Source organism: Peromyscus eremicus, chromosome 3 (assembly GCF_949786415.1).
Source record: "Peromyscus eremicus chromosome 3, PerEre_H2_v1, whole genome shotgun sequence".
NCBI lineage: Eukaryota > Metazoa > Chordata > Mammalia > Rodentia > Cricetidae > Peromyscus > Peromyscus eremicus.
In genome coordinates this window covers 2227548-2255481 of record NC_081418.1, presented here as the reverse complement: position 1 = coordinate 2255481, position 27934 = coordinate 2227548, and the positions used below count along the sequence as shown (strand labels likewise).

The 27934-nt window shown below is 44.1% G+C and overlaps 1 protein-coding gene across 5 annotated transcripts in view; it reads right to left on the bottom strand.

The window, feature by feature from the left end:
- Slc26a5 (solute carrier family 26 member 5) overlaps window positions 1-25800 on the bottom strand; it is a 39889-nt gene extending 14089 nt beyond the window's left edge. For 4 of the 5 annotated variants that reach the window (XM_059256466.1, XM_059256465.1, XM_059256468.1 and 1 more), the window contains exons 1-7: window positions 25615-25800; window positions 24624-24763; window positions 19178-19288; window positions 16936-17102; window positions 16249-16413; window positions 13411-13563; window positions 10388-10470 (exon numbers count right to left, since the gene is read on the bottom strand). In XM_059256466.1, coding sequence (XP_059112449.1) covers window positions 10388-10470; window positions 13411-13563; window positions 16249-16413; window positions 16936-17102; window positions 19178-19288; window positions 24624-24763; window positions 25615-25766 — 971 coding nt within the window. In that variant the 5' untranslated portion in view covers window positions 25767-25800. The remainder of the gene's footprint in view (window positions 1-10387; window positions 10471-13410; window positions 13564-16248; window positions 16414-16935; window positions 17103-19177; window positions 19289-24623; window positions 24764-25614) is intronic. The other variant, XM_059256469.1, reaches the window with a different exon arrangement.
- Window positions 25801-27934: the final 2134 nt, after the last annotated feature.

The window sequence follows — 27934 nt, the reverse complement described above, 5'->3', positions numbered from 1 at the left end:
AGTTCTTCCATGAAGAACACAAAAGCATGTATAACTTGCCTTTTTCCCCAGTGTTTTCACACTGTGTCGAAGTGCAAGGGCAGAAGGGCATTCCAAACCCTGAGGTAAGGAAAGGGAGGCGTGGAAGGACCCTCATAAGCCTAGTTTATTTTTTACATAAACCCTCTCTCTCAACAACAGCCCTATTTCATAGGCTCCACCAATATTCCAGATTATAGGTGAAAAAGGGATACTTTCAGCTATGAAGTGATTTTCCCAAGACAGAACAGAAAGACAAACCTAGACAAAGCCTGACTACAAACAGGGACCTGACAGCTGGTTTCGGCCGGAAATATGGGATACTAGAACAGAATATGTTTGGAAATGAGTTCAAGAAAGTGACCCTTGGATTTTTACCAGTCAGCTGCCACTTTCTGGGCCCTTCAGCATCTATTTGTTTGTGAGTACATATTGATAGGCGCGGTAGTTAGCTTCAAATTCCAGCCATTCCTCTCACACTTGCAGACACAACTGCTTCTTCCATCTAGATGCCGCTCTCTTACTGGACCTAGGCTGGCCTCCAGATGGGCTGTTTTGGCTTGTGTTTGCAACGTCTCCCACAGGCGCGTGTTCTGAACACTCGTGCCCCATCAACGTCTCCCACAGGCTCGTGTTCTGAACACTCGTGCCCCATCAACGTCTCCCATAGGCGCGTGTTCTGAACACTCGTGCCCCATTTGTGGCTCTATTTTGAAAGCTGCGGTGTCTTTAGGGGTGAGGCCTGGCCAGCAGAGGTAGATCAGTAGGGGTAGGCTTTTGAAGGCTATCTCTACCCCTGGTTATGGCCTGGCCGAAAGGCTCCCTCATCCACGATGTGAGAAGTCACTGTGTCATGCTCCTGCTGCTGTGGATGGAGCCACGCCTGTCCCACTATGATGGACAGAAAGGGACAAAACATCTCTCTCCTTCCTTACATTGTTTCTGCCAGGTAATCTGGTCACAGTTACAGAGTATGCAAGAAATGGGGTCATCACTGTGACAGAGCTAATCCGTACTTCTCAGATGGTTAGAAATGACTTTGAGGAGAAATGAGGAAGAGTTTGAAGCTGTGGGCTTGATTAAATCCTAGAACGCTAACAAAAGCCTCCTGGTTGGTTCTGCTGGGAGTTTGGAAGTCCAAAATGTGGACAGAAATGTGAATGTGAAAGCTGAGCTCATGAGGTTTCAGATGAGAACAAGTTCCCTCGTGAGAACTGGGCTAGAGGTGATTTATGTTACTTTTGCCCAAGAATCTGGATAATGGGTCCGTGTCCTGAAAAGATGACTGAGGAGGAGTGAGGAAGTAATCGGCTAGTTGATTTGGTGGAGGAAACTTCAACAACACGTGTACCATTTCACCTGTAGCTTAGTTATTACTTGCTTTTAGCCAGGTAGTGAGAGTTTAGATAAACAAATGAGCAGACTGGACAGGAAAGGCCAGAGAACACATTTAGAGCTGTTCCAGACAAAGCAGGTTGGTAAAGAGATTCGTGCCATTAAAGAAAAGCCAGGGACCATGCAGTGGGACAATAGGAAAGACACCTTGCTATGGAGACCCCTTTCCCTGAAGGCCTCAGAATACGAGAATGCAAGTTTATTTGAAACTTCCATTTCAAAAGAGAGAGAGATGAAGGAGTGCCCTGCAGAAAAAGGGATGCCTAGGAAAGCGGTTCACCAAGTCCAGCTGTGCAGGCGCTCACAGGCTACTGTTGCTGTGGGCTATTCGGCCCCAGCTATTACGACTTGGTGTTATGTACATGGTGCTGGTTTTACAGGCATGCAGAATGCAATAGTAACAGATCACTGGGGCTTTCACCAATGTTCTAGAGGAAACCTCATGATGTCAAGCAATGCTTAGCCAGGTCAGTCCCCTGCAGGAGGCCTCTGAGCCGAATGTGCAAGAAGCTGTGATGGTCTGACTCTGCAATGTCCCCATGTTTTGAACTCTCAGTCCCCAGCTCCTGGCATTTCTGAAATACATGAGCCTTTAGGAGGCAGGCCGCATAGAGGAAGCAGGTTAGCAGGGGAAGGACCTTGAAGGTCATCTGTTCCCCTGGCTCCCTGCTGGGCTCTCTGCCTCCAGCTTGCTGCTGCCTGTGGACTTAATGCCCACTCCTGCTGCCATCCATGACAATGCTGCTCCTCCACCACACCTTACCTGCTATGAGGACCAAATCTCTCTGGAACTCTGAGCAACATGGACCTGTGCTACTTCATTTCTGTTTCTTGTTCTTTTTTGCCTACTAGGTGTTTAGGTCATAGTGATCCAAAAAGAATTTATTACACCCTTGACCAGCAGAAACGCGGAGAAAGTGACACCCTCAAGCTTCACACAGCCTGGGAAATCCTCTGCTTTCCCAGACTCTGAGGAAATCACGTAAAAAGAATTGGCTGTTCTGCTGGAGATGCCACGAGGAAAGAAGATGCCAGCCAGCCCCAGCTGTTAGCCCAGGCTGGCTCCAGCTCACTGTGTAGCCCAGGCTGGCCTCACATTTGCCTTCCCTTTACCACAGCCTCCCATATGCTAGGAGTACAGGTGCATGCCACCACATTTGAACACCTGCTTGGTTTTGAGGAAGTTTCAAGAGGTAAAGTGTTCTGGATAGCCAAGCTTCAGAAGGTAAAATCATTGTCTCGTTTTTAAAGTTTAGGCACATGTCCCACAGATGGAAGGTGGGCAGCACATCTGGTACAGTGGGACAGTGGGACACTGGTACAGTGCCTTAGGGGAGGGAGGCATCAAGGACCAGTCAAGGGGACACAGATGTTAACCTACCAGTGGTTTTTTGTTTTGTTTATTTAAAGGAAAAATCTAAACGTTAGACTTTCTCATTTAATTAAATTATTTGTAGCTAGTAACAGAATAGGATTATCTGCTGGATCTAATTAAAGACTAATGTTTATCACAGGACTCACTGTTAGAGAGTCCGAGTGAGGTAGTGGAAAGAATACGAAACAGGCATCCGAGGACCAACTCGGGGCAAGTCCCTGAGGCAGCTCACTTAGGTCTCTGAAGTATCACCTTCTCGGGACTCTTCCTGACACGCCAGCCTGCACTCTCTCCCTTACCGGGTGTCCTTCCTACTCAGCTCTCCCCTGCCTGTTGGTGCTGATTGGCTGTTTGTGTCAGTGGGTCACAAAGCTCTCAGGGGTCAAGAGAAGTTTTTGTGTGTGTGTTTGTTTGTGACTGCCATGTCCCTGGCACACGGTCAGCATTCAGTAACAACAGCTGAATGAATGAGGGTAACTTTTGTCCCTGTTTTTTAACGGGGACAATGACATGTATATATTGTCAATAGGGTGACTACAGCCTCAACTGGGAGGGTGAATATGAAAGTAGTTTACAAATCTCAGTCTAAATTGAAAACAAAATTATTGCCTTGTTATGGTTTTGTTCTGAGTCATTATTAAAAAACATGTTCATAAAACTGATTTTCTGTTTACAATTGGAAGCTTTCCCTGAAGTAGTGGCTCAGTGGAGGGAGGTCTCTGTGTGAGAGCACTCTGTGCCTCTCTGCCTCCCTGGAGACTCCTGGTCGGGCATAGCCTGATGGAACAGGACAGCTTCTCTCAGTGTCCAACATCTGGGCAGATATTTGGATTTTGGAGAAGAGAAGAGAGGAGAAGAGAAGAGAAGAGAAGAGAAGAGAAGAGAAGAGGAGAGGAGAGGAGAGGAGAGGAGAGGAGAGGAGAGGAGAGGAGAGAGGAGAAGAGAAGAGAGGAGAAGAGAAGAGAGAGAAGAGAAGAGAAGAGAAGAGAAGAGAAGAGAAGAGAAGAGTAGAGAAGAGAAGAGGAGAGGAGAGGAGAGAAGAGAGAGAAGAGGAGAGAAGAAAAGAAGAGAAGAGAGAGAAGAGAGAGGAGAGAAGAGAAGAGAAGAGGAGAGAAGAGAAGAGGAGAGGACAGGAGAAGAGAGAAGAGAGAGAAGAGAAGAAGAGAAGAGAGAGGAGAGGAGAGAAGAGAAGAGAGAGAAGAGAAGAGGAGAGAAGAGAGAGAAGAGAAGAGAAGAGAAGAGAAGAGAAGAGAAGAGAAGAGAAGAGAAGAGAAGAGAAGAGAAGAGAAGAGGAGAGAAGAGAGAGAAGAGAGAGAAGAGGAGAGAAGAAGAGAGAAGAGAGAAGAGAAAAAGAGAAGAGAAGAGAGAAGAGAAAAAGAGAAAAGAAGAGAAGAGAGAGGCATTACTGCAAATACAGAAAGACAGAGACACAGCTGGAGGTGCAGTGAGAGAGATGGCCGGGTCAGGGAGAGTCAGTCAGAGGTGATGGGTCCCTCTTTTCCTTTCAATGTAAATGTAATAACTCAGGTTAAAAATGTGGAATTGGCTAATACAGAGGAAGCAAAGAAGTAACCAGCATATAAACTAAAACTGGAAAACCCACTGGGATGAGCCCTGGAGCTTCTCGCTGGCCTGCCCTGGATGTCTGCTGCACACGCTGACACACACACACACACACACACACACACACACACACACACACACACACACTGCCCTGAGTGTCACAGCTATAGCTGGAACAAGTATGGACCACCACACTCACACAGCAGATGGGAAGCATGGGCTTTGAGAGGAGATGCCATTTGCTCAAGGATGCACAACTAAAAGGCTCAGGCTAGAGTTGACTCCTTTTTGCTTTTCAATCCTTGTGTCACTCATGCAGAGGTTTAAAAGAAGGTTTACAGAAAAGAAAATCCCTATTCCACACTGTTAGAAATCAGGTGTTCCCGCAGCCTGCCGCCAGCGACTCAGTACCAGTAGCCAAGTCATCACCAGCAGCCATACCCTTTAAAAGACCCCCTGACATCACAGCCCACTCTCCTGTTCTCTTGCTCTCTCACTCTTGCTCTCTCACTCTTGTCTCTCTGTCTCTCTGTCTCTCTCTGTCTCTCTCTGTCTCTCTGTCTCTCTCTCTCTCTCTGTCTCTCTCTCTCTCTCTCTCTCTCTCTCTCTCTCTCTCTCTCTCATGCCCACTCAGAGATAGCCTTTCCCTCCCCTCAATAAATTTCTTGCATGAGATCTGTTGTGTGATCTTTGCGGCATACCTTGGCCCCAACTCACCAAGGTACCTCTGCCACATAAGCCATTGGTGCCGATGACTCAGATGGCTCTCCTGGTGTCTGCACACTTCCCCTTGTAGGGGTCTAAGCCCCACTGGGACTCTATTCCTTATCTCCAGTCCACCTGCAACAGATTCACTTTCTGGCTCACTGATCGCTGTGCATGACATCCAAAACTGGCAATTGCTAAGTTTTCCCTCTCAGTCGGAGTAAGTGCTTCTCTGAATATGAAAAAATGACAATTGAACATCTGACACCCCTCTGGTATTCTTGGAGGTGGAGGTACCCTCAGCCACAGTCTAAGGCTATAGGTGACCTTCTTCACTGACCTCACTTCTGACCATTTCCCTAGGGGGAGGCTTCATTTTTGAGCTCAGTTTTCACCTTTTGGCTTCATTTGAAAGTCCTGTTACCAGGCACCAAGTCTTTGCTCAAGTTCAGCCAGGCTGATCCCCTGGCCCCATATGGTGAGGAGGTGACCCCTATAGCTGCGGCTTCTTCACTCGGTCCCCGAGTCCTTCAGATGTCTGGGACCTCCGGCCTTGGAACCCCTCCTCCTCATCCATGAGAACTGTGTCATCTGTATCCCCTGGCTCTCCTTCAGGATTCTCTTAAGAACCCCAGACTCCACCTAGCACCCAACTTAAAGGCCTCTAAACTCGTCTGCTTTCCCAGTCAAATCTGGCCTCAACATCCCTTAGATAATCAATCCAAACATAGCTGACCGAGCAATCGGGGGACATAGAGGATCCCTCATCCCCTATTTCTTTCTTCTCTGCTCCAAGCCTTATTTGTTTTTGTCCGACCTACCTCCACCGACACTGTGTAAATGTTGGGTCTTTAAATTCTGTAAGTTTATTGCAAAGTGGGAGCCAGAGCCGGGCCTAGCAGGAGCAGCAGGGAAAAGCAAAGGAGCAGGTCAGCTGCAGGTGCACACACCTGCTTTCCCCGCAGCATCTGCTCCGAACCAAGCTGCTGCTCTAACTCTCCTAAGGTGTGTACTAATCATTTGTTTGTGAATGTGATTCCAAATTCTAGACACCAATTCTTCAGCCTGCTGCACCTCTGGCCTGCTGTGCCCTCCACGTGGGCACCTATGTGCTTCTCTGCCTCCTGCAGCCTGCTGAACCCACGTGGACATCTCCCTTCTCTCCTGCTCTTTCCTTGCTATCTCTGGCTCTAGCCTGCATCCCACCGTGCCCTCTTGGAGCTTATAGGAACACACCTGCACAGTGTTCCGTTTTGTGACCCTCTCTTCTTCTTCCACAGACTCAGATTTTCTTATGATAGCTTGGGCTCAGTACAGAAAGTTGGCAAACTTGATTTCCAAATTCTCACAAATTGTAACAACTGCTACTGTACAGACAAATGATCCCCAAATATCTTAAAAAACTTGCTCCACTCTATACTTTCTCTACTTTCCACTCTTAAAAATCATTTCTCTCTATGAGTTCTTTGTGCTCTGCTCTAAAAAAAAAACAATCTCTTAAGATTATGCTATAAACTCTTATCTCAGAATTTGTAAATTCATTGGGTATGATTCAAATCTATGAAATCTGTAACAAAAGTTGGCTTCAAATGTATAACAAAAGGCTTATAATTAAAAATCTAGACATGGGTATATATATGTGTGTGTGTGTGTGTGTGTGTGTGTATGTATGTATGTATATCTGTAACAATGATTCAAATCCATATGTGTGTGTATGCAACTTGGATTCAACCCTGTGTACATATGTGTATGTAACTTAGATTCAACTCACACTTATTAGGAGGTACGGTTTTGTTGGAGTAGGTATGGCCTTGTGTCACTGTGGCAGTGGGCTTTGAGGTCTCATATATGCTCAAGCCATGCCTAGTGTCTCAGACCACTTCCTGTTACTTGTGAGTCAAGATATAGGACTCTCAGTTCTTTCTCCAGTACCATGTCTGTCTGCACTCCATGTCACACTGTGATGATAATGGACTAAACCTCTGAAAATGTAAGCCACCCCAGTTAATGCTTTTCCTTTATAAGAGTTGCCATGGTCCTGGTGTCTCTTCACAGCAATAGAAACCCTAACTAAGACAGGAAGCAACAAGTCTTAAATATTTTGGATAGGTATGGATTTTTTAAGATGATACAAATTTAAGGTTATATTTGATATAACATACTATATATGTGATTTGTGTCTGGTTTGGAATGTAATGTATATGATTATAAAACTTTACGGTTGTGCGCTGGAGAGATGGCTCAGAGGTTAAGAGCACTGGCTACTCATCCAAAGGTCCTGAGTTCAATTCCCAGCAACCACATGGTGGCTCACAACCATCTATAATGAGATCTGGTGTCCTCTTCTGGCATGTAGGCATACATGCAGACAGAATCTGTATGCATAATAAATAAATAAATCTTAAAAAAAACTTTAAGGTTATAAAGGTCTACTCAGATTAACAAATGCTGACTTAAGGTTTATGTTTACCTACTTATGTCTTTGCTAACTGTTTAACACCAAGCTACTAGAAAATTTAGATAAGTAACAACGTATGTTTGACTAATAAGGTATATTTGATAATCAAGATTTATAAACTCAGGTTCACAGCAATATTGGTCAAATTTCTTTGTCTTTTAAGCTTTAGCTATTTAGACAAACTAAGTCATAAAAACTGCAATATTCCATAATGATGCACTATAAAAGGATCAGTAAAGTTACCAGTCTCTCTATGGACTGTATCTATGATTAAAAGTTTTATTTTGACTGGGCAGTGGTGGCGCACGCCTTTAATCCCAGCACTTGGAAGGCAGAGCCAGGCAGATCTTTGTAAGTTCAAGGCCAGCCTGGTTTACAGAGTGAGATCCAGGAAAGGCACAAAGCTACACAGAGAAACCCTGTCTCAAAAAACCAAAAAAAAAAAAAAAAAAGTTTTATTTTGATACTAAAAGAACTTTCATTCAAAAATTGTTATTTTAAAAAAATAATTTATTTAAATTTATTTTATGTACATTGGTGTGAAGGTGTCAGATCCCCTGGAACTGGAGTTACAGACAGTTGTGAGCTGCGTTGTGGGTGCTGGGAATTGAACCTGGGTCCTCTGGAAGAGCAGCCAGTGCTCCTAACCACAGAGCCATCTCTCCAGCTCCCCCCAGATTGATATTTTTTTAAAGGCTGAACCTAACAGGTATGAAATGTAAAGTCCTACTCTTATAAAAGCTACTAATTGATTGCAAATTGTTAAGGATAATTAAGACATGCAAGTTAATGGTCAGTCACCTTATAAAGGATCAAATTCTTTAATGTGTCCAGACTAATGTAATTAATTACAGGAATAGCCTTATGTAGCCTCCTGTATATGCTTCAAAGTTAAGCCTAAAGCAAATAACTAAATCAGATATACTTAATAGATAATGGTCCTCAAAGTCTTCAGAGATCTGCTGAATAGGGCATTTAAAATGATCCATTAAAAAAAGCTTTTGTAATAGAGAGAAGTGCCAGCTCCTGGAAGCACCCCTAATCTCCTCCAAAGATGATAGGGCACAGAAGAACCTCCACCTGGATCTTGCTTTAAATGTGGCAAAGCTGACCACTGGGTGAAAACCTGCCTTCACCTTGCCCGCTGCCAGACCCTGTCCAGGCTGTGGACAAGCAGGACACTGGGGAATTGATTGCCCCACTTTCTCTAGATCATCAAGTCACTCCTCCACAAGAAAGTCTGTTGGATCTTCTGGGCCTGGCAGCTGAAGACTGATGCTTCCCCAGGACCTCTGTTCACAGTGACCACAGAGGAACCTAAGGGGATTGTCCAGGTAGCTGGTAAGTCTTGTCGTTTTTTAATAGATTCGGAAGCTGCTTGGTCTGTACTTCCTGCTTATTCAGGTAAGATTTCTCCTTCTCTGGTCTCTGATGGCCTTGATGACTAGGCTAGTGACAGCTTTATCAGTTTAACAGCAGCAACCAAGGCTTCAGCTGCCTCCTCAGTTCTCTTCACGTGTAAAAATCAGGACTCAGGCCTCACTTTCCTAGAGCTATTATTAGGTCTAGGAAACTGTCTAGACATAGTTTACCTGCTACCAGACTCTAAAAAGAGATAAACTCCCAAAACAGATTTCAATTTCAATGTAACTTTTTATTATTCCTTTGTTTAAAGAAACTCACTTGACAATGATTGCTCTTGGTAATCAACCACCTGTGTCTTGTGGTGTAAAGTTTATGTGAGGTCTAAGGATACGAAAGCTTAAGTTGTGAGAATCTAAAAAAATGCTTTAGGGTCTAAGAAGGTGTGCAAATGCAAGTTATAAAGATCTGAGGACATGAAAGCTTAAGTTGTGATAAGTGACTTAAGGTATTTTAAAATGAAGCTGGGCATGGTGGTATATGCCTTTAATCTCAGCACTTGGGAGGCAGAGGAAGGTGGATCTCTGTGAGTTCGAGGCCAGCCTGGTTTACACAACTAGTTTCAGGACAGCCAAAGCTACACAAAGAAACCCTTTCTTAAAAAACCAAAACCAAACCCAACCAAACAAAAAGTTTCAGATTTCTTTTCCTCTTTATGCAAACCAATCAGAAAAAGATAAATACTGTATGATTTATTGGCAAAAAGGTACTAAGAATAGTTAAATTTATAGAACAGAAAACTGAATTGCAGTTACCAGGGCCTGAGAGATGGAGAATGAAGGTGTGGTTGTTAATGACCATAGAGTTCAGATTTGCAAGGTGAAAGTGTCCCAGAGACCTGTTTACAGTGTGAATAAACTCAACACTACTGAACTGCATATTTAGAAGAGGTTGATGGGGTGGGAGGTGGCTCAGTGGTCGATGCTCCTGCAAAGGCCTGAGTTCAGTCCTCAGCACCCATGTCAAGTGGCTGACAATCTCCTGCAACACCAGCTCCAGGCCCTCTTCTGGCCTCGGTAGACATCTGAACATGTACACATGCATATACACATGCAAATAAAAACAAAATCTTTAAAAATGGTTAAAAATGAAATCTTAAATTTTTTTCCTGCTATGCCCTCCCCACTCCCCACCAGACAGGGTCTCACAATATAGTTCTGGCTTCCTGGAACCTGCTATGAAGATCAAGATGGCCTTGAACTCACAGAGATCTGCCTACCTCTGCCTCCTAAGTTTGGGGATTAAAGGTATATGCTACCACATCCAGCTGATATGTCTTTTCAACCAACAACACACACACACACACACACACACACACACACACACACACACACACTCAAGCCTTTAAAATCTTCAGCTATCTGATATGTAGAAAAGATGATTTTTCATGCCGAGTTGGAGATAGTAGATCCCTTGAGTATTCAATCATTCTTCTTAAACTATTTTCTTACCCTAGAGGAAGTGTTCCAACGACATCCACGCTGTAGGACTCTTGCAAGTTAAACCCTGCAGAAATGCCAGTTCCCATCACCACCTATAACAGACACAAAACCAAAAAGACTTTAGAGTTAAGTCCTGACACACCACAAAATCAAGGCTCAAAGAATGTGTTGATCAGGAAATCTATTCTCACTTCTCAGGGTTAGGAGGGGATCTTCAGCTGCTGTCGACTCCTCTTAGTGACTTTATCCCACAGAGAGCCCTACAGCCTGAGTCCTGAGTCAGTGCCATTTATTTGTACGCTGTTCCCAGCTGAGGTGTCCGGTTAGCTGACTGCAGCAGGAGGCCCTCACTGGGGTTGACCTTGAGTTTGGGACAGGTAGGCTACATCATATGTGTGGTGAGGCTGGTAATGTCAGTCTGTCACCATGGAACCCACATTTGGCTTTAGAATTCTGCTGCTGCTGTCCCTCAACATGGTCAATAGCCTCCCAGAGTGGCACATAGTTTCCCCAGGTCCAGAGTACACAGCATGTCATCCAGAGCGGTGTTCCCAAGGCCTAGATTTATGTGAGGTACGAAGCTAGACCCTCGGAGCAGAGGAGCCTGACAGGAGGTGTGATAGATGCTCACTTTATCCCCAAGAACTGCTGTTTCCAGAGCTTTTGGAAGGGGCTATCAGGAGAGAAGGAAGGTGAGCTCTAGGGACAGGCCGCTCCTACAGCAGTAGTCTCTCTGACGGCTAGTGACATCAACCTGCTGTCCGCCACAGCAGGCTCAGAAGCACCAGTGTCTGTGGCTCCCTTCAGTGAAATGACTGTGATGTTTATAGCAGTTATGTCTGTCGACTTTAATGGAATCGGTTATGTGTCTCAAACTGGAGGAACGCCTGGAATAGTAAACTCACAAAACAAATATGGTTTAAGTACCTGGAGGCTCAATTTTATGTGGTGGTAACTAATTACTAAACCGTTGTTTTCATATTGACATGAAGAGATGTTCCTACCACAAAATGCAAAGTTAAAAACAAATTTATAATAAAAAAATAAAGTTCATGCTTAAAAGGAATCATAAAGACCCTGTTGTCAAACTTTTCACGAGAACTTTTTCTTCTCTTTTCTCTGTGGACTGCATAGGTAAGAAGTTTATTTGCTTCAGGTTGCTTTTGGGGGGGGTGCAGGGGAGGTTACATTTTATTGATAATTGAGTGTGTGTCTCTCTGTGCAAGTGCATGCCACACTTCATGTGAGGTTAGAGGACAACTTTTGGGAGTCAGTTTTCTCCTTCCACCACGTGGGTCCTGGGGATGGAACTCATTGTTGGGCTTGGCCACAAGTGTGCTCATCCACTGAGCTATCCACCGCCCAGGCAAGAGGTTTAAAAAGCATGTGGAAGGTATTATTGAAAGATTGCAATTTCAAGACACTTGTGGAGAACCACTCCCTGGGGAAGCATGAAGGAATTTTTAGAGAGAATCTGAGCAGTGGGCAGAACTGGTACCCAAGGCAGGAAAGGCCTCCTGCATCATTTACTTCCCCAGCCGGCTTTGCTGCCCTTCGCCTGGCAAAGCTGCCCTACACCTCTTGCTGTTCCAGGTAGAAACTGGTATTCTGCACCGAATCCGAGCTAGAGAGATTCTGAAATTGTTAGAGATGGTCTTTTTTGCTTTTTCTTGTTCTGAGACAGGGCCAGGGTGTGGCTCAGGGGCAGACACAGTCCTAGCATTCAGGAAACTCCTAAGCAGATTCCAAGCATAGAATAAAAGGGGAAAAAAAAAACTGGTGGGGTGTTGCCAAGACCAAGGCGAGGACGAGGGCAGAAGGGGTCGAGCTCTCTGTGCACTTACTAGACAGATGTTTTGCAGCTGGAGCTTCCCTCTTCAGATCCACAATGATTTTGTTGCTCTTTTCTTTCTTTTAAAAAACAAGTTCTCCCTATGTATCCCAGTCTGGCCTTGAAATCATAACCCTCCTGAGTCAGCTTCCCAAGAACTGGGATCATAGACACGTGTGGCTGACATATGTTATTTTTTGAAAAAAATCTTTGTAAGGTCCAAACTTTCTACTTGGGAATCCAGTGGGGTTGTGATTTTAAGGGCTATGGGAAACTGTCACTGTGCAGACTTCTGGTTGGTGGTAGCTTATGGTCTAAACATCAATTTAGACCACGTTCTTCTGATAATGTCTCATCTTCGCAAAAACTGGGTGTTCTGGGGTTGCTCTCTGTGAAGAGGCATGAGGGAGCAGGGTTCACTCTGACTCCAAGGCTAAGGGATATATAATGTCCACTCCATGTACACATCCATGAATAAATAATTGTGGTCACTTATGAACATAGTATGGTTTATTGCAATATGTATGCATGTTTTTACAAAACACTACTAACTTTTTAGCCATGAATATGTTGTGAGATATTTGGACTTGACTTATGTGAGACTGTGAGGTATTTTTCTCAGCTTAGAAGTGCCAGAAAACAGAAAGTGGGGGAAATTTTGTCTTTTCAAAATGGAAGCCACTTTATTAAAGTAGGTAAAGCTATTCAAGTTATTAATGGGTTATTAGAGTAATGTGTGATTTTTTGGTTTTGTTTTTTGAGACAGGGTTTCTCTGTGTAGTTCTGGCTGTCCTGGAACTCTCTTTGTAGACCAGACTGGCCTCAAACTCACAGAGCTCTACCTGCCTCTGCCTCCCAAGTGCTGGGATTAAAGGTGTGAGTCACTGCCACCCAGCATAATGTGCGATCTTTAAAAAATAAGCAGGTAATGGAAAAAACTTAAGGAAAACAAATCCCTCCAAATCCCATCTCTCATAGATAACCAAGTTAAAATTCGCATTAACATCTTCACTCAGGTTTTAAAAGTCATCTATGTCTATGTTTTAATGCATGTAAAAAAAACTATTTTGTTAGTTGTTCTGCAGAATGGGGGAGGACCCTCCAGCTCCCGGTCCCTCTATCACCCACTTCAGAACCCCTTACAGGAGCAGGTGCATGCGATAGCAGGGGCTGAACAGGCCACCATCTTGCATGTACTTACAGCAAAGAACTCTAGAGGAATGGGTGCTGGCAATTTTTCTTTAAATCTCTCATTAAACTCCTTGCCACCCAACAGCAAACCAAAAACCATCAGGCCAACGCCTAGGGAACACACGTTGAGGTTTTTAACATTCTGCAACACAGCAACTGTACTCTGTAACACAGTGAACACTGCAGGTTTACATCAAGCCGCGGCTCCTGGACTGCATGACAGCACACGAGGTACCTAGACAGGCAGAGACAGTGTGACAGAGGCTAGCTGAGCGGAGAGGATGGGAGACTGCTCTGTGAGTGCAAAGCTCCCATCTGGGTTGCTGAAAAGGTTCTAGAAATGGAGGGTTACCACAGTTGCACGGCAGAATGGACGCACTTAATTCTACTGTACTGTACATTTAAAAATAATGTGAACAGTGAGATACATTTCGTTACGTATCTTTAAAATATTTGATTTTTTTGATCAGTCTGCATGTGTGCCTGAGTGTATGCATTTGAACAACGAGCCCATGAAGGTCAGAAGAAGGCTCAGATCCCCTGGCATTGGAGTTACAGGCGATTGTGAGGCTCCACACGGGTGCTGGGAGAAATCCAGGTCTCATGCAGGGGCAGCAAGCACTCACTGCTAAAGCTGAGGCGTCTCTCCGGCCAAGCCTCTTGTTGAATATATTTTACCATAGTAAAAAAGTCTCCAAAAAATTCAGCTGAGCCTAAACTGAAAAGAGAGGTGGGTGGAGGAGAGCTAGTGTAAAATTCAATGGTGGAGTATGTAGTGGGCATGCCCCAGGCCCTGGGTTCAACCTTCAGCACACAAACCAAATGGTTTCAATCTGAAGCATTTCTCTTTGTATCTTCTACCGATTAGGAGGCCTTTTCTTTAACCTAACCACACAACTTTATACTCACGATTCTTACCCAACAACATTATGGCTTTGTTGTTCTGTTTTGCTTGAGACAGGATCTCACTAGGAGTCCTTGAACTCATGTTCCTCTGGAGTGTTAGTACTGGCATGCTCCACTGCGCAAGGATTATGGTGCTTTTCATATGCTGATATTGGAATGTAGCTCATATAAAATTCAGAAAAATACCTCTGGGGCTGAGTTGTGAATGTTATGAAAGAATCAGGGTCAACCCCACAGAATACAGCAGAAGTCAATACCTAGCAAAGCTTTAGAAATCTGACTTAGCAGTTGTCGTGGCAATGTGACAGTGAAGCCAGGCGGGCTTTGGAGCCAGGAGAATGATGTCTAGAAAGAAGCCCAGGAGAGCTAGAGAAGAAAGGCAGCATCTTAGGGCTGTGGTCTGGATACCCCAAATATAATCATTTCATCTGAATCCAACACAGCAGAGAGCCCACCACACCTGCCCTAGTGCTCATGCAGGTACAGACTGCATTTCCTCTAATGGTAAGTCATTTTGAGAAGTCTCAGAGTATGAGGTGTATTTCCAGCTATCACGAGAAATTAATAATTTGCGGGATATCCTTACAGTTTGATTCCTGTATTATCAATTACAGAATTCAATTTAAATGCCCAGAATTGTCCCAGAACCCTAATCTAAAGGTGTCTGTACTCAACTTTCAGAGCATCCCATTCCCCTTCTTATAGCACTTAAGATAGTTTGTGATGCACATTTGTACAATCATGGTTCACCATGACTATCTTCCCGTTGGACTGTCAGCCTCAAGGTCAACACTGTGTCTGCTCAGCTTGTCACTCATCTCAGTGCCTAGTGGAGGCATGGCAGAGAAACACCTGCAAAGGCTACAGCCAAGGAGCTGAAAATGTCCTCTGTAGTATTTCACTGTCAACTGGCTATAGTTACTTCAGGGGCCATTTAGAAATGCTTTTACTGTTTGGTTTCATTTTTGTTTATTTGTTTTTGTTGTTGGATTCTAAAAATAGGTTTTGTAGTAGTTGTTATTATTTTGTTTTTAAGTATTTTATCTGTGTGTGCATGTGTATATGTGTGTGCCCCCAATGAAGCCAGAAGGGGGTGCTGGATCTTCTGGAGCTAGAGACACAGGCAAGTATAAGCTGCTTGACGTGGGTGATAGGAGTTCACTCTGGCACCCGGCAACAGTAGCAAGCACTCTTAACAGCTGAGATGTCTCTCCAGTCCCCATTCAGGATTTGGGAAACTATTTTGCTAGTGATTTCTAGCTATATTGTATTGTATGAAAACGTTGAACTTTCAGGATTTGTCATTAACTTCCTACGGTTAGCTTTGTCCTGATCAGTTGTTTTATGGTGCACTTGGAAACAACTTTCACTTTCTCCATGTGTATAGTCTAGACACGTTTCACTATATTAAACTGATTACTTTTCTCACTTAAGCCATTTATAGCTCTTTTTTTTTGCCTGTTTGAATAAGCAGCTTTTAAAAGAGATGTCTTTCTTATTATATCTTCTATTTGTTTGGTTTTTGAGACAGGGTCTCGCTATGTAGCCCTGGCTGGCCTCAAACTCAGAGAAATCTGCCTATTTCTGCCTCCGAAGTGCTAGGATTAAACATGTGTGCACTACACCCAGCTTTCTATGATATCTTTAAGTTATTTATTAGTGTCCAAAAACAAAAAAACAAAAGGCACCCACTATAGTTTGGTCTTACAGGCTAATCAGAATAATCAGCTAATCAGAAAAACTGCTGCAGGCACCAGCAGAGCCTTAATAACAAACTCCTTCTGAAGCAGGGAGAATCACATACCCACAGCGTGGCCTTCAGGCTTTAACCTTTGCCCTAGCCCTCTTCTCAGAAAGCCTTAGAGGAAGAAGGTGAAAGATAAACAGAAGCAAACAGGGGCAGGGGTGTGGGGAGCCAGTAAGTCAGGAGTCTCTTACTTACATACACCACTGAAAAGATCCCACTGTACCGCTTTGTTTTAACCCCAAACAGGTATTTTAACATGGAGGTGAACACATGCACAGCAGCTGCAGTGGTAAACCCTCGCACCAAAGGCTCCGTGAGGTATATGGCCACAAATCCAAACCTACAGACACCTAGGCAAAACTATAGTTTTAAAATGACAAAGAAACAAACAAATAGCATGGTGAGTTAGAAAATGGCAATCAGCAGAAAACATGTGATTTCTTTCTAGGTTATTTCCTGATCCTGTAGACTTGTAACTGTGGCAGCTAACAGATCACCAGTTATAACGCTCAACCTGATATGGCTTGAGTCCCTCAGAACCTTGGCCATGCGTATCCTCTTCTGGTGAAGGGCTCACTCATGCAGGCAATACACATGCCATTCCCCCCAAGCTCATAAAGGAGGCCTCTTCCCCAAACTACCACCCACTCCATCAAACTTATTTTGCTTTTGGAATATCTGGAACACTCAAGGGATTCTTGCTAGTCATTTTTAGTGGTAGCTAAGGTATCCACTGGGTAGCTGTTCCCAGCGTCTTGAGCCCTCAGCTCTGGAGTTTTGCTGTCTGGCACTGCCCACACAGCGTGAGACCAGCTAAGAGAATTCAATAGGCATTTCACAGACAGACAAACTGGAGTCCATCTCCTCACACTGGAGTCTCACCTGAATGATTCCTGAAAGTAAGGTCACAGACATGGCGACTTTCACTCGTAATGCATCTCTGGCTTCCGTACCATTGGTTGCATTTACTCCTCCTGGGATGACTATATCATCTGGTACTAACCGCACAGCCACACCACCGATCATCAAGCTAATGACAGCAAAAGGACCTGGAACAGAGGCGCGTGAAGGACCCCTGCTCAGGGGCTCATAACTTAACCAAAAGAACGACCCTGAGTCATTTTATCAAAAAGCAGGGAACCTGAGTGACTTCTGAGGTCCTCCTGCTCACAGATAAGAACTGGGGAAAACAGGGATATGAAGTACACAGGCTTGTCTCTTCAACAGAAGGGATGTGCCTGTTTTCCACCCAGGAGGCTGGGAGTGAATGCAGTTAAAAGCCTGGTGGCCTGTGCTATCTGTAGGGACAGGCCACACCTGAATCCCCCAGACTATTATGTTTACCCCAAATTCTTCTCCCCAAGACCTTTACCTTGAGCATTGCTTTTCAGTCAATAGTTAAGAGAGATTTAATACGGACTTTGAGGCCCGCTGACCTCTATGCTATCTATATGACTGAGAACACACCAGATCCTAGGCCCTTAAGCTATAGAATCCATCTTCATGGTAGAGGCCACGTGTACTTTGCAAAGGAGTTTGAATATAGTCATGTCTTAAGCTTTATTGTGCACATGGGATTGAGATAATTGTTACCAAAATTGTACTATACTTAAATATGTCTAAAATAGACTTCCTGGTGTTAGACTCTAGAAATCTGAACCAGCACCGGCTAACTAAGTCATGCTGAACTGGATTTCTTTCTTGCCTCACATGGATGGTTTCTCAGCAGGCCGGATGTAGCCTTTGCAGGAACCTCCACAGTGAAGCTGTGGGCCTGCAGAGTAGCTCTGTCGGGAAAGTGCCTATTCTGCCAGCTTGAGGATCTGAGCTAGGATCTATAGTGCCCACATAGAATCTGGTGTGGTAGTGCGTGTCTGTAACCCTAGTGCTGGGAGGAGGGTAGTATAGAGAAGTGGATCATTGGAGCTCACACCAGTCTAGCCAATCAGCGAACTCTGGGTTCAGTGAGAGACTTTGCCTCAAGACATGAGGAGGAGTGTGATAGCAGAAGACACCTGACATTCACCTCTGGCCTCCACATGTGTGTGCACATGCATACATGTGCATTTATACACACACACACACACACACACACGCACACGCATACGCACACGCACTACACGCATGTACACTACACACATGTGGGGGAAAGAAGTGGGCATTTTACCTCATAGCTCATGTGTGGTAATCACAGAACAACTTATGGGAGTCAGTTCTTTCCTTTTGGTGGGTCACAGGGATTGAACTCAGGTCATCAGTTTTGGACATAAGCTCCTTGACCAGCTGAGCCATCTTACCAGCTCAAGAGCTTCAGAACTTCTGCTGGAGCCTAGGTCACCATGTGTGAAAAAGCTCTAGCAAGGCCATGTGGGCAATTCCTGAGACCACATGGACAAGAGATGAAGGGGAGGAAAAGGGGAAGAAAGGGAGGAAGTAGGAAGAGAGGTAGAGTTGCCTAGGTAAATCCTGGGAGAGATAGTGAAATAATTGTTTTTCATGAATCCTATTTATTTTTAAAAGTGATGTACAATATAAGCTTCTAAGTTGGGTGGCACTTGTTACCAAGCAATAGATATCCGGAACACTGTATGAGTTTGTTTGCAGCTGGCAGCCTTACAAAGTTCTAGCATTATAATTAAATTTACCTGCATCTGTTCCTAAATGCACTGAAGAGAAAACATGTGATTAAAGTATGATGAAGATGCTATGCATGCAAGGTGATTAGGAGCCCTGAGTATCACTATTAAAATAAATAAGAAGGAAAACCAGACACAGTCCAAGTGTATTGGGAAATAAAGCATTTGTCTCATTTTACAGCTTTCAACAATCACTCTTTTATGCAAGAAAATTGCCCATTTAACTAACCCAAGATTATAAGAAAGCTATTAATTTTAGAAATCTTGGAGAAGTGGCGGGGGGAGAGGAAGAAGAAGAGGAAAAAGAGGGAACATGCATGTGCTTTTCCATTGCTGGGAAATGAACCCACAGTTTCACACAGGCTAGGCGAGTGCTCAACTGCTGACATACATCCTCAGGAGTGTGCAGTAGCATTTTTTAAGCAGTTAATGGGTATGCAGCCACAAAAGTTCTGTTAAGCAATAATAACAAGAATATAGTTTTTTACCTATAGATATGTGTCTGGAGGTTCCAAAGAAACAGTACATGATAACAGGATAAAATGAAGAGTACAGGCCAAACACCGGAGGTACAGCTGCCAGCATCGCGAAGGCCAGGCCTGCAGGATTGGAAGGCACAGACAGGGCCACGGTTAACCAACAGCAAGGTGTATTCCTCTTTACCGCTTGGTCTCTGATGAACAGGCGATACCTGTCTTAATGTAAGTGGATGGGTCTAGCCTGCCTTCCCTCTGCCCTAAGCCCATGAACAATCTGCTGTCCACATAGTCCAGGCAGTATATTGGCTAATTTTGATTATAAACTTGACAGAATCTAGCATCACTGCAGAGAAACCTCGTGGCTGGCCTGTGAGGGATTCTGTGGATGAGGATAACTGAAGTGGGAAAGCCGTTCTAAATGTGGGTTGTGCCATTCCCCGGGTTTAAGTCCTGGAGTGATTCCCAAGGAGCAAGTCAGCTGAGCCCCATCGTTCCTCTCTGGCTGCTTCCTGACTGCAGATGCGGTGTGACCAGCGGCGTCACACTCCTGCTGCTCTGCCTCCCTCATATGACGGGCGTGCCGTAGGGCTGAGCAGAAAGGGACCTTCTTCGAGTCACTTTGTCCCATATTTTGTCACAATGGTGAAGCAGGTGACTGACACAGGCCCTTTGCCTGTCGCCTCCCTTTTGCCAGTGGGTAGAGTTTTTACCTCTGTCTGTCACAGATAAGAGTAGAAAATGTTCTCTTGACAGGTTAGAGTCTGGTATTGATTTACCCAGATGGTACTCTCTCGAATGGGATGCTTGAGTCTCTGTGATATCAGCATCCTCCAAAGCACCATTTCCTGGCCTACCCATGCCCCTACACCTGACTCCTAGGCTCCATTACTTGTCCTACATCAGAAGTTACGCTTTCCCAGTCTCCTCTGTTGCCATATGCTCATTCTGTAGACAGTCTTCTTGGACAGCTATCTTCCAAGTGAGTCAAGCCTGACTCACTTTCGGGTTTGCAGTTTTTCAACCAGAACACTTGAAATTTTATTCCAAGAGACTTTAAAAATGCAGGTCGCAACCTTTAGGGGGTGTTGCTAAAATTACTTCCCTTGGGGAAAGAAGTGAAAAATATCTATTTCCTCCTATGATCCCAACAATAAAGAGAGGTATGAGTCAACCAAAGTGCACTCAGAGAAAGCAATAAACTTACAGAGTAATGAATGGGTGACCTAAAGGCAGCCACACCGGCAGCTCTGTACCCAGCATGGATGATGTCTTCTCATGGTTCTGTAGACGGAATCCCTTCCCCATTTCTATCTTCTAGCCCAGTGGTTCTCAATCTTCCTAATGCTGTAACCCTTTAATACAGTTCATGTCCAACTATAAAATTATTTTGTTGCTGCTTCATAAGTGTAAATTTGCTACTGTTATGAATTGTAATGGAAATATCTGACCTGCAGGATCACTACCCCCAGGCGGAGAACCGCTGCTCTAGCCTCTCCAGGGACTCTGGAGTCATGTGCAGTTAGGGCCGAACTGCACATGACCAGGTGGGAGGGGTGGCTGGATGCACAAGTGAGGGTCTCATCACCCTCCCTGCCCTCCTTCCAAGAGGAACAGCAACAGTGAGAAAGAGAAGGAAAGAAAGAAGCTGCAGGAAATCCTCAAGGGATGTTCCTAGCAGCCTTATTCATAATGGCCAAACCTTAGAAACAAGATGTCTTTGAATAGGTAATAGAGTCTGTTTTTTAGAGCCGTTAGGCTATTTTTCACTCAAGCGTTAGATGGCAGTCTCTACAAACTCCAGGGGACATGGCCTGTGCTCTGAACTGCTCTCTTGAGCTCTGTTTACTTGTTTTAAGTGGAAAGGAAATGCATAAGATGTTACTTCTTTCTAGAAAATTCTTATTCCAAATTGTGTCTCAGTCTCCTCTTGCGTTCTGCTGGAGTGATGCATGGAAGGGGAGTCTGGGGATCATCACACATCACTCTGCATTTGTCTTAGCATCCCTGCAATATGTAGATGATAAGCACTGTGTCCTTAGCTTTGAGATCTCAGCGAAATTTCTGGAAAATGCATCTTCTGCATTTTAATGCTCTAAAGGAAAACAGCAAATGAAGAGTTGGAAAGCATCCCTGCTTCATATGCAATGATGTAGTCACTCTAGTATTGCCTTTTGGAAAAGTTATTCTAGCAAAAATAAATTTTAAAAATCACGTGCACTGTTCAGAGAGCCAAGTGATGTTCCAGGGCTCCTTCTGGGAACGCGCCTTGCACAGGGCAATCATCCTAATGCCGAAACTTGTTTTTCTGCTTTTCTCTCCATTTTCCCAAACCAGGGCTTCTCAACAGACGGCAATCTTGTCCCCTCCAGGTGACATCTGGCACACTCTAGAGACATTTCGTCATGACGGCAGTGCTATTGGCGGCTGGGATCAGAGGTCAGGAAGCTGCTAGCGTTCTACAACACGTGGCAGTCCCTGTTGTGGTATGTATTTCCTCACTTAACAATTTTGAATAGAAACCACTGGCTTTCTAGTGTTTCAGCTTCTCCTTATACAGTGACATGCCTTTTTTCATTGCTGCTAAGTTTTGTTTCACATGGTTTCCTACGTGTGTCTTGCTTTAATTGTTTTCCGTTTAGTCTGATTCCTTGCAGAATTCCTCCTGGACAGCTCTTTGTTGTTTGTGCTCTGCCTTCTGGATGCCTGACTAGGTGAACGACGGCACATGGAGACTGATCATTGGTGTTATCTTCTTTTCATCATTACCTATTTATTTATGTTTCCAGAAGATTTCCTCTACCTTAATTTCCAACCCTTCCATCTAATGTTACTCTTGGAACTGTCTCAGGTTTGGTTTTGGTGAGCTGTCTGATTCTCTGATGCTCGTTTTAGTAACAGCAACCCATGATTATTTCATAGATACAGTGGGATTCTTTTTTGTCTCTTTAAAGATTTCCTCTCTCCATTATTTCTGTTTCTGATGAGTTTCTTCTTGGTTTTCATAAAATATTTGTATTTTATTATTATTGTAAGTGTGTGTGCATGCCTGCATGTGCATACTTGTGCCTTGGTGCACACTTGGAGTCCAGAGGGCAACTCTATCACATCAGGTCTCCCTCCACCCTTATGTGGGTCCTGGGATTGAATTTGGGTCACCAGGCTATTGCAGTTAGGGTCTTTATCCACCAAGCCATCTTGTCAGCCCCAATTCCTTCTTCTGAGTTGGTTTCCTTCTTCTTCCTTTCTCTTCTCTCTACTGGTAATTGAACCTCAGACCTTGCTGTACTCTACCACTGAGCTGTGTACCCCAGCTCATTTTTATTTTTTATTTTGAGGCAGGATCTTGCTCCATTCCTCAGGCTGAATTAAGACTTCTTGGTAGCCTAGGGAGACTATGAACATACAATCCTTCTGCCTCAGCCTGTGAACAGCAAAGGTTACAGGCCTACACCACCAGGTCAGGTTAACCTTTGTTAAAGCTTCATGAGAAATATCACTTAGTTTGTTGATGGGTTTTATTCTAGGGCACTGAGAGTCCAGCTAGTATCTTCATTGGAGGACTTCCAATTGTCATTGTCTGTTTCCTGTGTACTACACAGGAAGTACAGCAGCATCTTCATTAGAGGACTTCCAGTCATCACTATCTGCTGCCTACACTCCTGGTACACTGCCTTCCTCTTAACCCTTTAACTACGCACATTTCTTTTCCTGACCACACCTTAACTCCTATTGTTCTTTCTGTCTGTGTAGTGGTATTTGCTCCACCATGGCCCAAAGGAAGCAGTGCTTCCTGCCATTGTATACGACCTCTTAAAAGGAGAGGGAGAAGGGTCACATACCCCTCCTCCCTGCTCCTGCCTTCGAAGTGGATTCGCTCCCAGTCAGATCAGAGGACGACTTCAGCTGTCTACTCCGTTCTGTATTTGTGAGTGTATTTCCTCAATTTATATCTTAATAAATCCCTATTACCCATTAAATAGACTCACATGGATTGATCATATGTCTGAAATGCTTTTCCTCTTGTTTTTACCTGCCTGAGGTCTCAGCTCACATAAAAAAAATTTTTTTGATTTTTTTTTTACAATTTCATGACATGTCTATACTAAATTTTGATCATTTTCTCCCTCTCTTACCTTTTCATCCCCTCCCTCTCCTTTTTCAATCCTTCTTTACAGCAACTCCTTCCCACTGTGACATCTTCCTTTTTTGTGTGTGAGCCACTGAGCTGAATTACGGTTGCTTGCACCAATGCACACTGAATCCACTTTTCCAAAGAACTTTTCATTACTTCTTTACTTAAACTAGCTCCCCAATAATGTCTCAATGTCCTGTCTTTTCCTTTATGATGTTTACGATTTTAAAATGTGTATGTTCCTTTGTTTCTTGTCTCAGTCCCTAACTGGACAATTACTTAGCTCTCTAGAGATGAGGGAAACCAGTCACGTGCTTGATAAGCCTGTATTGGTCAGGATGGACATACTGGGTTGTTTTTTTTTTTTGAACAGGGTTTTACTATGTAGCCCTGGCTGTCCCAGAACTTGATACTTGGACTAACTTGGCCTTGAAATCACAGTGTCCCATCTGTGTTAGGATGGAGGACATGTGCCACCTTGCCTGGTCCACAGATTGGTGTTTTCTAATGCTCTTATATGACAGCTAAAACCATAGGGATGTAAAGAAAAGTCAGGATATCATAGTCCCTTTCAGTTATGTTGTGGGCCTAGAAGCGAGAACTACACACAACTACAACAAAGTGTTGACTGAGCAACTGACTGGTCTTCAAATCAGCACCACCACTTTCTACTGTGAATGATCCCAAGGCTTCTTACGTTTTTGAAAAAAATTGTTTAGAAAGGCAAAAGTTACTAGAATAACATGGCAAAATCTGCAACCATGATGAACACAGGCTAAACAATTATTTGAAGGGATGGAAGCAAGGGAAACACAATGAAAGACACCACACACACACACATACACACACACATACACACACACACATACACACACACATACACACACACAGAGAGACAGAAACAGACACACAGACACACAGACACACACATATATCACAGAGAGAGACAGGCAGACAGACACACACACCACACACACACACACAAATACACACACCACACACACAGAGACAGAAACAGACACACACACCACACACACATACACACCACACACACACACACACACACACACACACACACACCACAGAGAGAGAGAGAGAGAGAGAGAGAGAGAGAGAGAGGAGGAGAGACAGACAGACAGACACACACACATACACACACACACACACACACACACACACACACACACACACCACACAGACACAGAGAGAGAAGGAGAGACATAGACAGACAGACAGACACACACACACACAGACACACACGCAGAGAGAGACAGACACAGACAGACGCACACACACAGAGCACGATCGATGTATTGTACTAACCTTGGGGGAGCTGAAGCACCCCGGTGCTTATGCCCGAGACCAAGTCCCCCAACACGTACTCCTTGAATTTATATGCTGGCAACCACTTAGTGATGGGCAAGAACATGTAAATGATGTTCCTTACTTTTTTAGGAGTACATCTAAGAAGACAAAGACAACGTTGTAAGAGACATCTCCGTAGAACCCACACTGCGGTGTTCTCTATTCCTCAGCTCCATGAATGATAAGGAGCAAATCACAATCAGTGATTAAGATGCTACTGAACAGGGTGGGAGACACACATGGGAACCAAGACAGAGAGGCTGAACCATCTCTGGGGATAATGGGGGAGGTAGATATTTTAGAGCTATGTGGAGAATTTGAGAACAGCTCTGTGAACCTTTACATAGATGTAAAGCAGAATAGAAAACCAATAAACATGGTGTGCTGGGTAGTTTACCTAAACCAACATAACTTAGAGTCACCTGGGCAGGAATTAATGAGGAATTGTCTAGATCAAATTGGTCTGTGGGGAATTGTTTGACTGGTAATTGTATAAAGTGGCACTTCACCAAGCAGGGGTCTGAAGAGTGTTAAGAGAGGAGATAGCTATCAAGGGTCCACCAGTATATTCTCCCCCTGCTCTTGACTGGCTAAGACGCTTTAGGTTCCTACCTTGCCTGCCTGCAATGACAGAACAGTGAGCTAAATAAATCCTTCCTCCCTCTGCTGCTTTTTGTCAGGCTGTTTTATCAGAGCAATGGAAATAAAACTAGGGCACATGGTGAAATGCATGATGGTCACGTCACCAGTCAAAAGGCTGACAGCAGCTGAACCACGGGGTGGGGGTGGGGGGTGGGGTAGGGGGGGTGGGGGGGTGGGGGGTGGCTCTGTAAGCTGGGAGTGCCCACTATTCATTCTTTCTCCAATTCCCCAGAGAGACCTCCTTTACACATGCAGCCTTGCAACTCTCCTAGCAGAATGCTGCACAAGAGGAAATGGCTAGACGTACGTGAATGCCTGTTTCAGCTTATCCCCGATGGAATCTGAGACCTTGTCCTTGACATGCAGCCTCTCCTGAAGGACGGGATGACTAAAGATAGGCCTTTCCACGTAGTACTTCTGGGTTGCCGTAGGGATTTCATTTTCTTCAGCATGATCCATGGTCTGCAGTTATTCACCGACAGCAGGAGACAAGCATTTCTGAATGGTCACTAAGGGAGAAAATAAAAAGCAATTTAGGTGGTAAAAGCCATCTCTTTTTCAGGGTGTTCCAGGTTGTGAGGACTTCTCAGAAACCCCAGAACACTTGCCATGATGTTGTGTAGAGTAGGCACTAATAAATATAGTGAATAAAATAAATTAAAAAACCCATACAACCTGTTTATTTCCCCTTAAAACAATAAATAGGTAACGTGTAAATGTTCAACAAGAGTTTATGTGTAGTTTAGCGGCTGTTCCACAGTCCATTGCCTCTAGCTCCATATTAGCGGAAGTGGGAGTCAGGGGAGCTCTGATCAGCTGTATGTCAAACTAACGGAAAAGATGGCAAGGTTGGTCCTTATTCTGACCACACACCTTGTGAAGGTATTTTACCGTCTTTTTCCGTGTTTCACTAATACTTGCTATTCTGTTCAGGGCTGAGGTGACTTGGTGACTTTTGCAGTGGCCTCGAGTTACAATTATCAGTGCACTATGGTATTGCTTCAAAGTTGGCTACATTTGGAGTAGTGTTGATACCTTTCCCTTGATGCATACTGAAAATTACTTATATAAGTAAAATAAATATTTACAGAATAAAAACCCAACATGGTTGTACATATGGAGGTATATACAAGAATATTCATGGGAAAACTATAATAGCAATTGGAAAAATGCAAATATGCACTTGTATGTAATAAAAATATGTAGCATGAATCTTAAAGAGTCTTATTAATAAAACCAAACCTGAGGCCAGTTATTGGGGTGAAGCTGGAAGATCAGAGAAGCAGAACAAGCCACAGCCACCTCACCTTGCAATTCCTCAGCTGATCCTGGTTCCTCAGACTGGAAGCCTCTGTGTTCTTATCCAGAATGAATTTCAGCTGTACTGCTGCTCAAAAGCCTAAAAGCTTAACCAGGCCAAAAGCTTCTAGTTTCTGGTCTTCAAGCCTTATATACTTTTCTGCTTTCTGCCATCACTTCCTGGGATTAAAGGCTCTTGTTACCACACCTGGCTGTTTCCAGTGTGGCCTTGAACTCACAGAGATCCAGGCAGACCTCTGCCTCTGGAATACTAGGACTAAAGGTGTGAGTGCCACCATTTTCTGGCCTCCAGTGGATGTTCTGTTCTCTGACCTAGATAAATTTATTAGGGTGTACAATATATTGGGGAACATAATATCACCACAAAAATACACATTGTACAATAAATGGAACAAGACATAATAGCTAAAAGAAACAAAGAACTATATATGTGTTAGTATCAATAAATCCCAAGGACTTAATTTTTCATAAGAAATGAGACATAAATGGGCATGTATATGTAATAAAAGTGAAAAGATTGCGGGACCTGAGCAGCTGATGCAGGAAAATTGAAAATTCAAGTCTAGCCTGAGCTGCGTGAAGAGATCCCACCTTTTAAGAGGCATAAAGTCATTCATAACAATGACAAAACAATAAACACAAAGGTGGAGAAAAGGAGAGTAAAACAAGAAAAGGCTAGCCCTTTTTTTCAAAACAAGCTCCTTTTTAAGAAGGACAAATACCTGGACTCTGGCACTGTTTTAGGCCGTGAGGAGGAGTGGGTCTGTGCAGTAAGACTCGGTGTGAGGCTGTTAGCTAGACTGCGTCACCGCCATCAAACCTCTGAGTGAACAGCTTAAGGAGGAATTGTTTTTTAAATTTATAGCTTCAGTCCATTTTAGCAGAGGGTATGGTAAAAGAGAGCTGCTCACTTTATGATAGCCAGGAAGAGAGAGAAAGAGTGGGGTGAGGTGGGAGAACAGAGGGAGAAACTGAGCCCTTTGAAATTCAAAGGCATGCCCCAGGGATCTTCCTCCAGTACTTCCTGAAGTCTCCAGAGGGATCAAGGATTCAACAGATGAACCTGCGGGAGATATCTCCTGTTCTAACTATGACGCTGTGCTTGTTACCTGAGGGTCAGTGCTTGTTCTTACATTTGGATCATATACACTGTATGGAAAGGTAAGTGCACACCAACTAGACGCAGTGTTCCCCAAGTAAGTTGAGTTGGGATTAAGTAAGTACATGGTCACATGTGGACAGCCCTGGGATTGTGGCTTGATAATTTTGGTCAGCACAGCCCCACATGGCAAGAAGTCAGGCTTTGA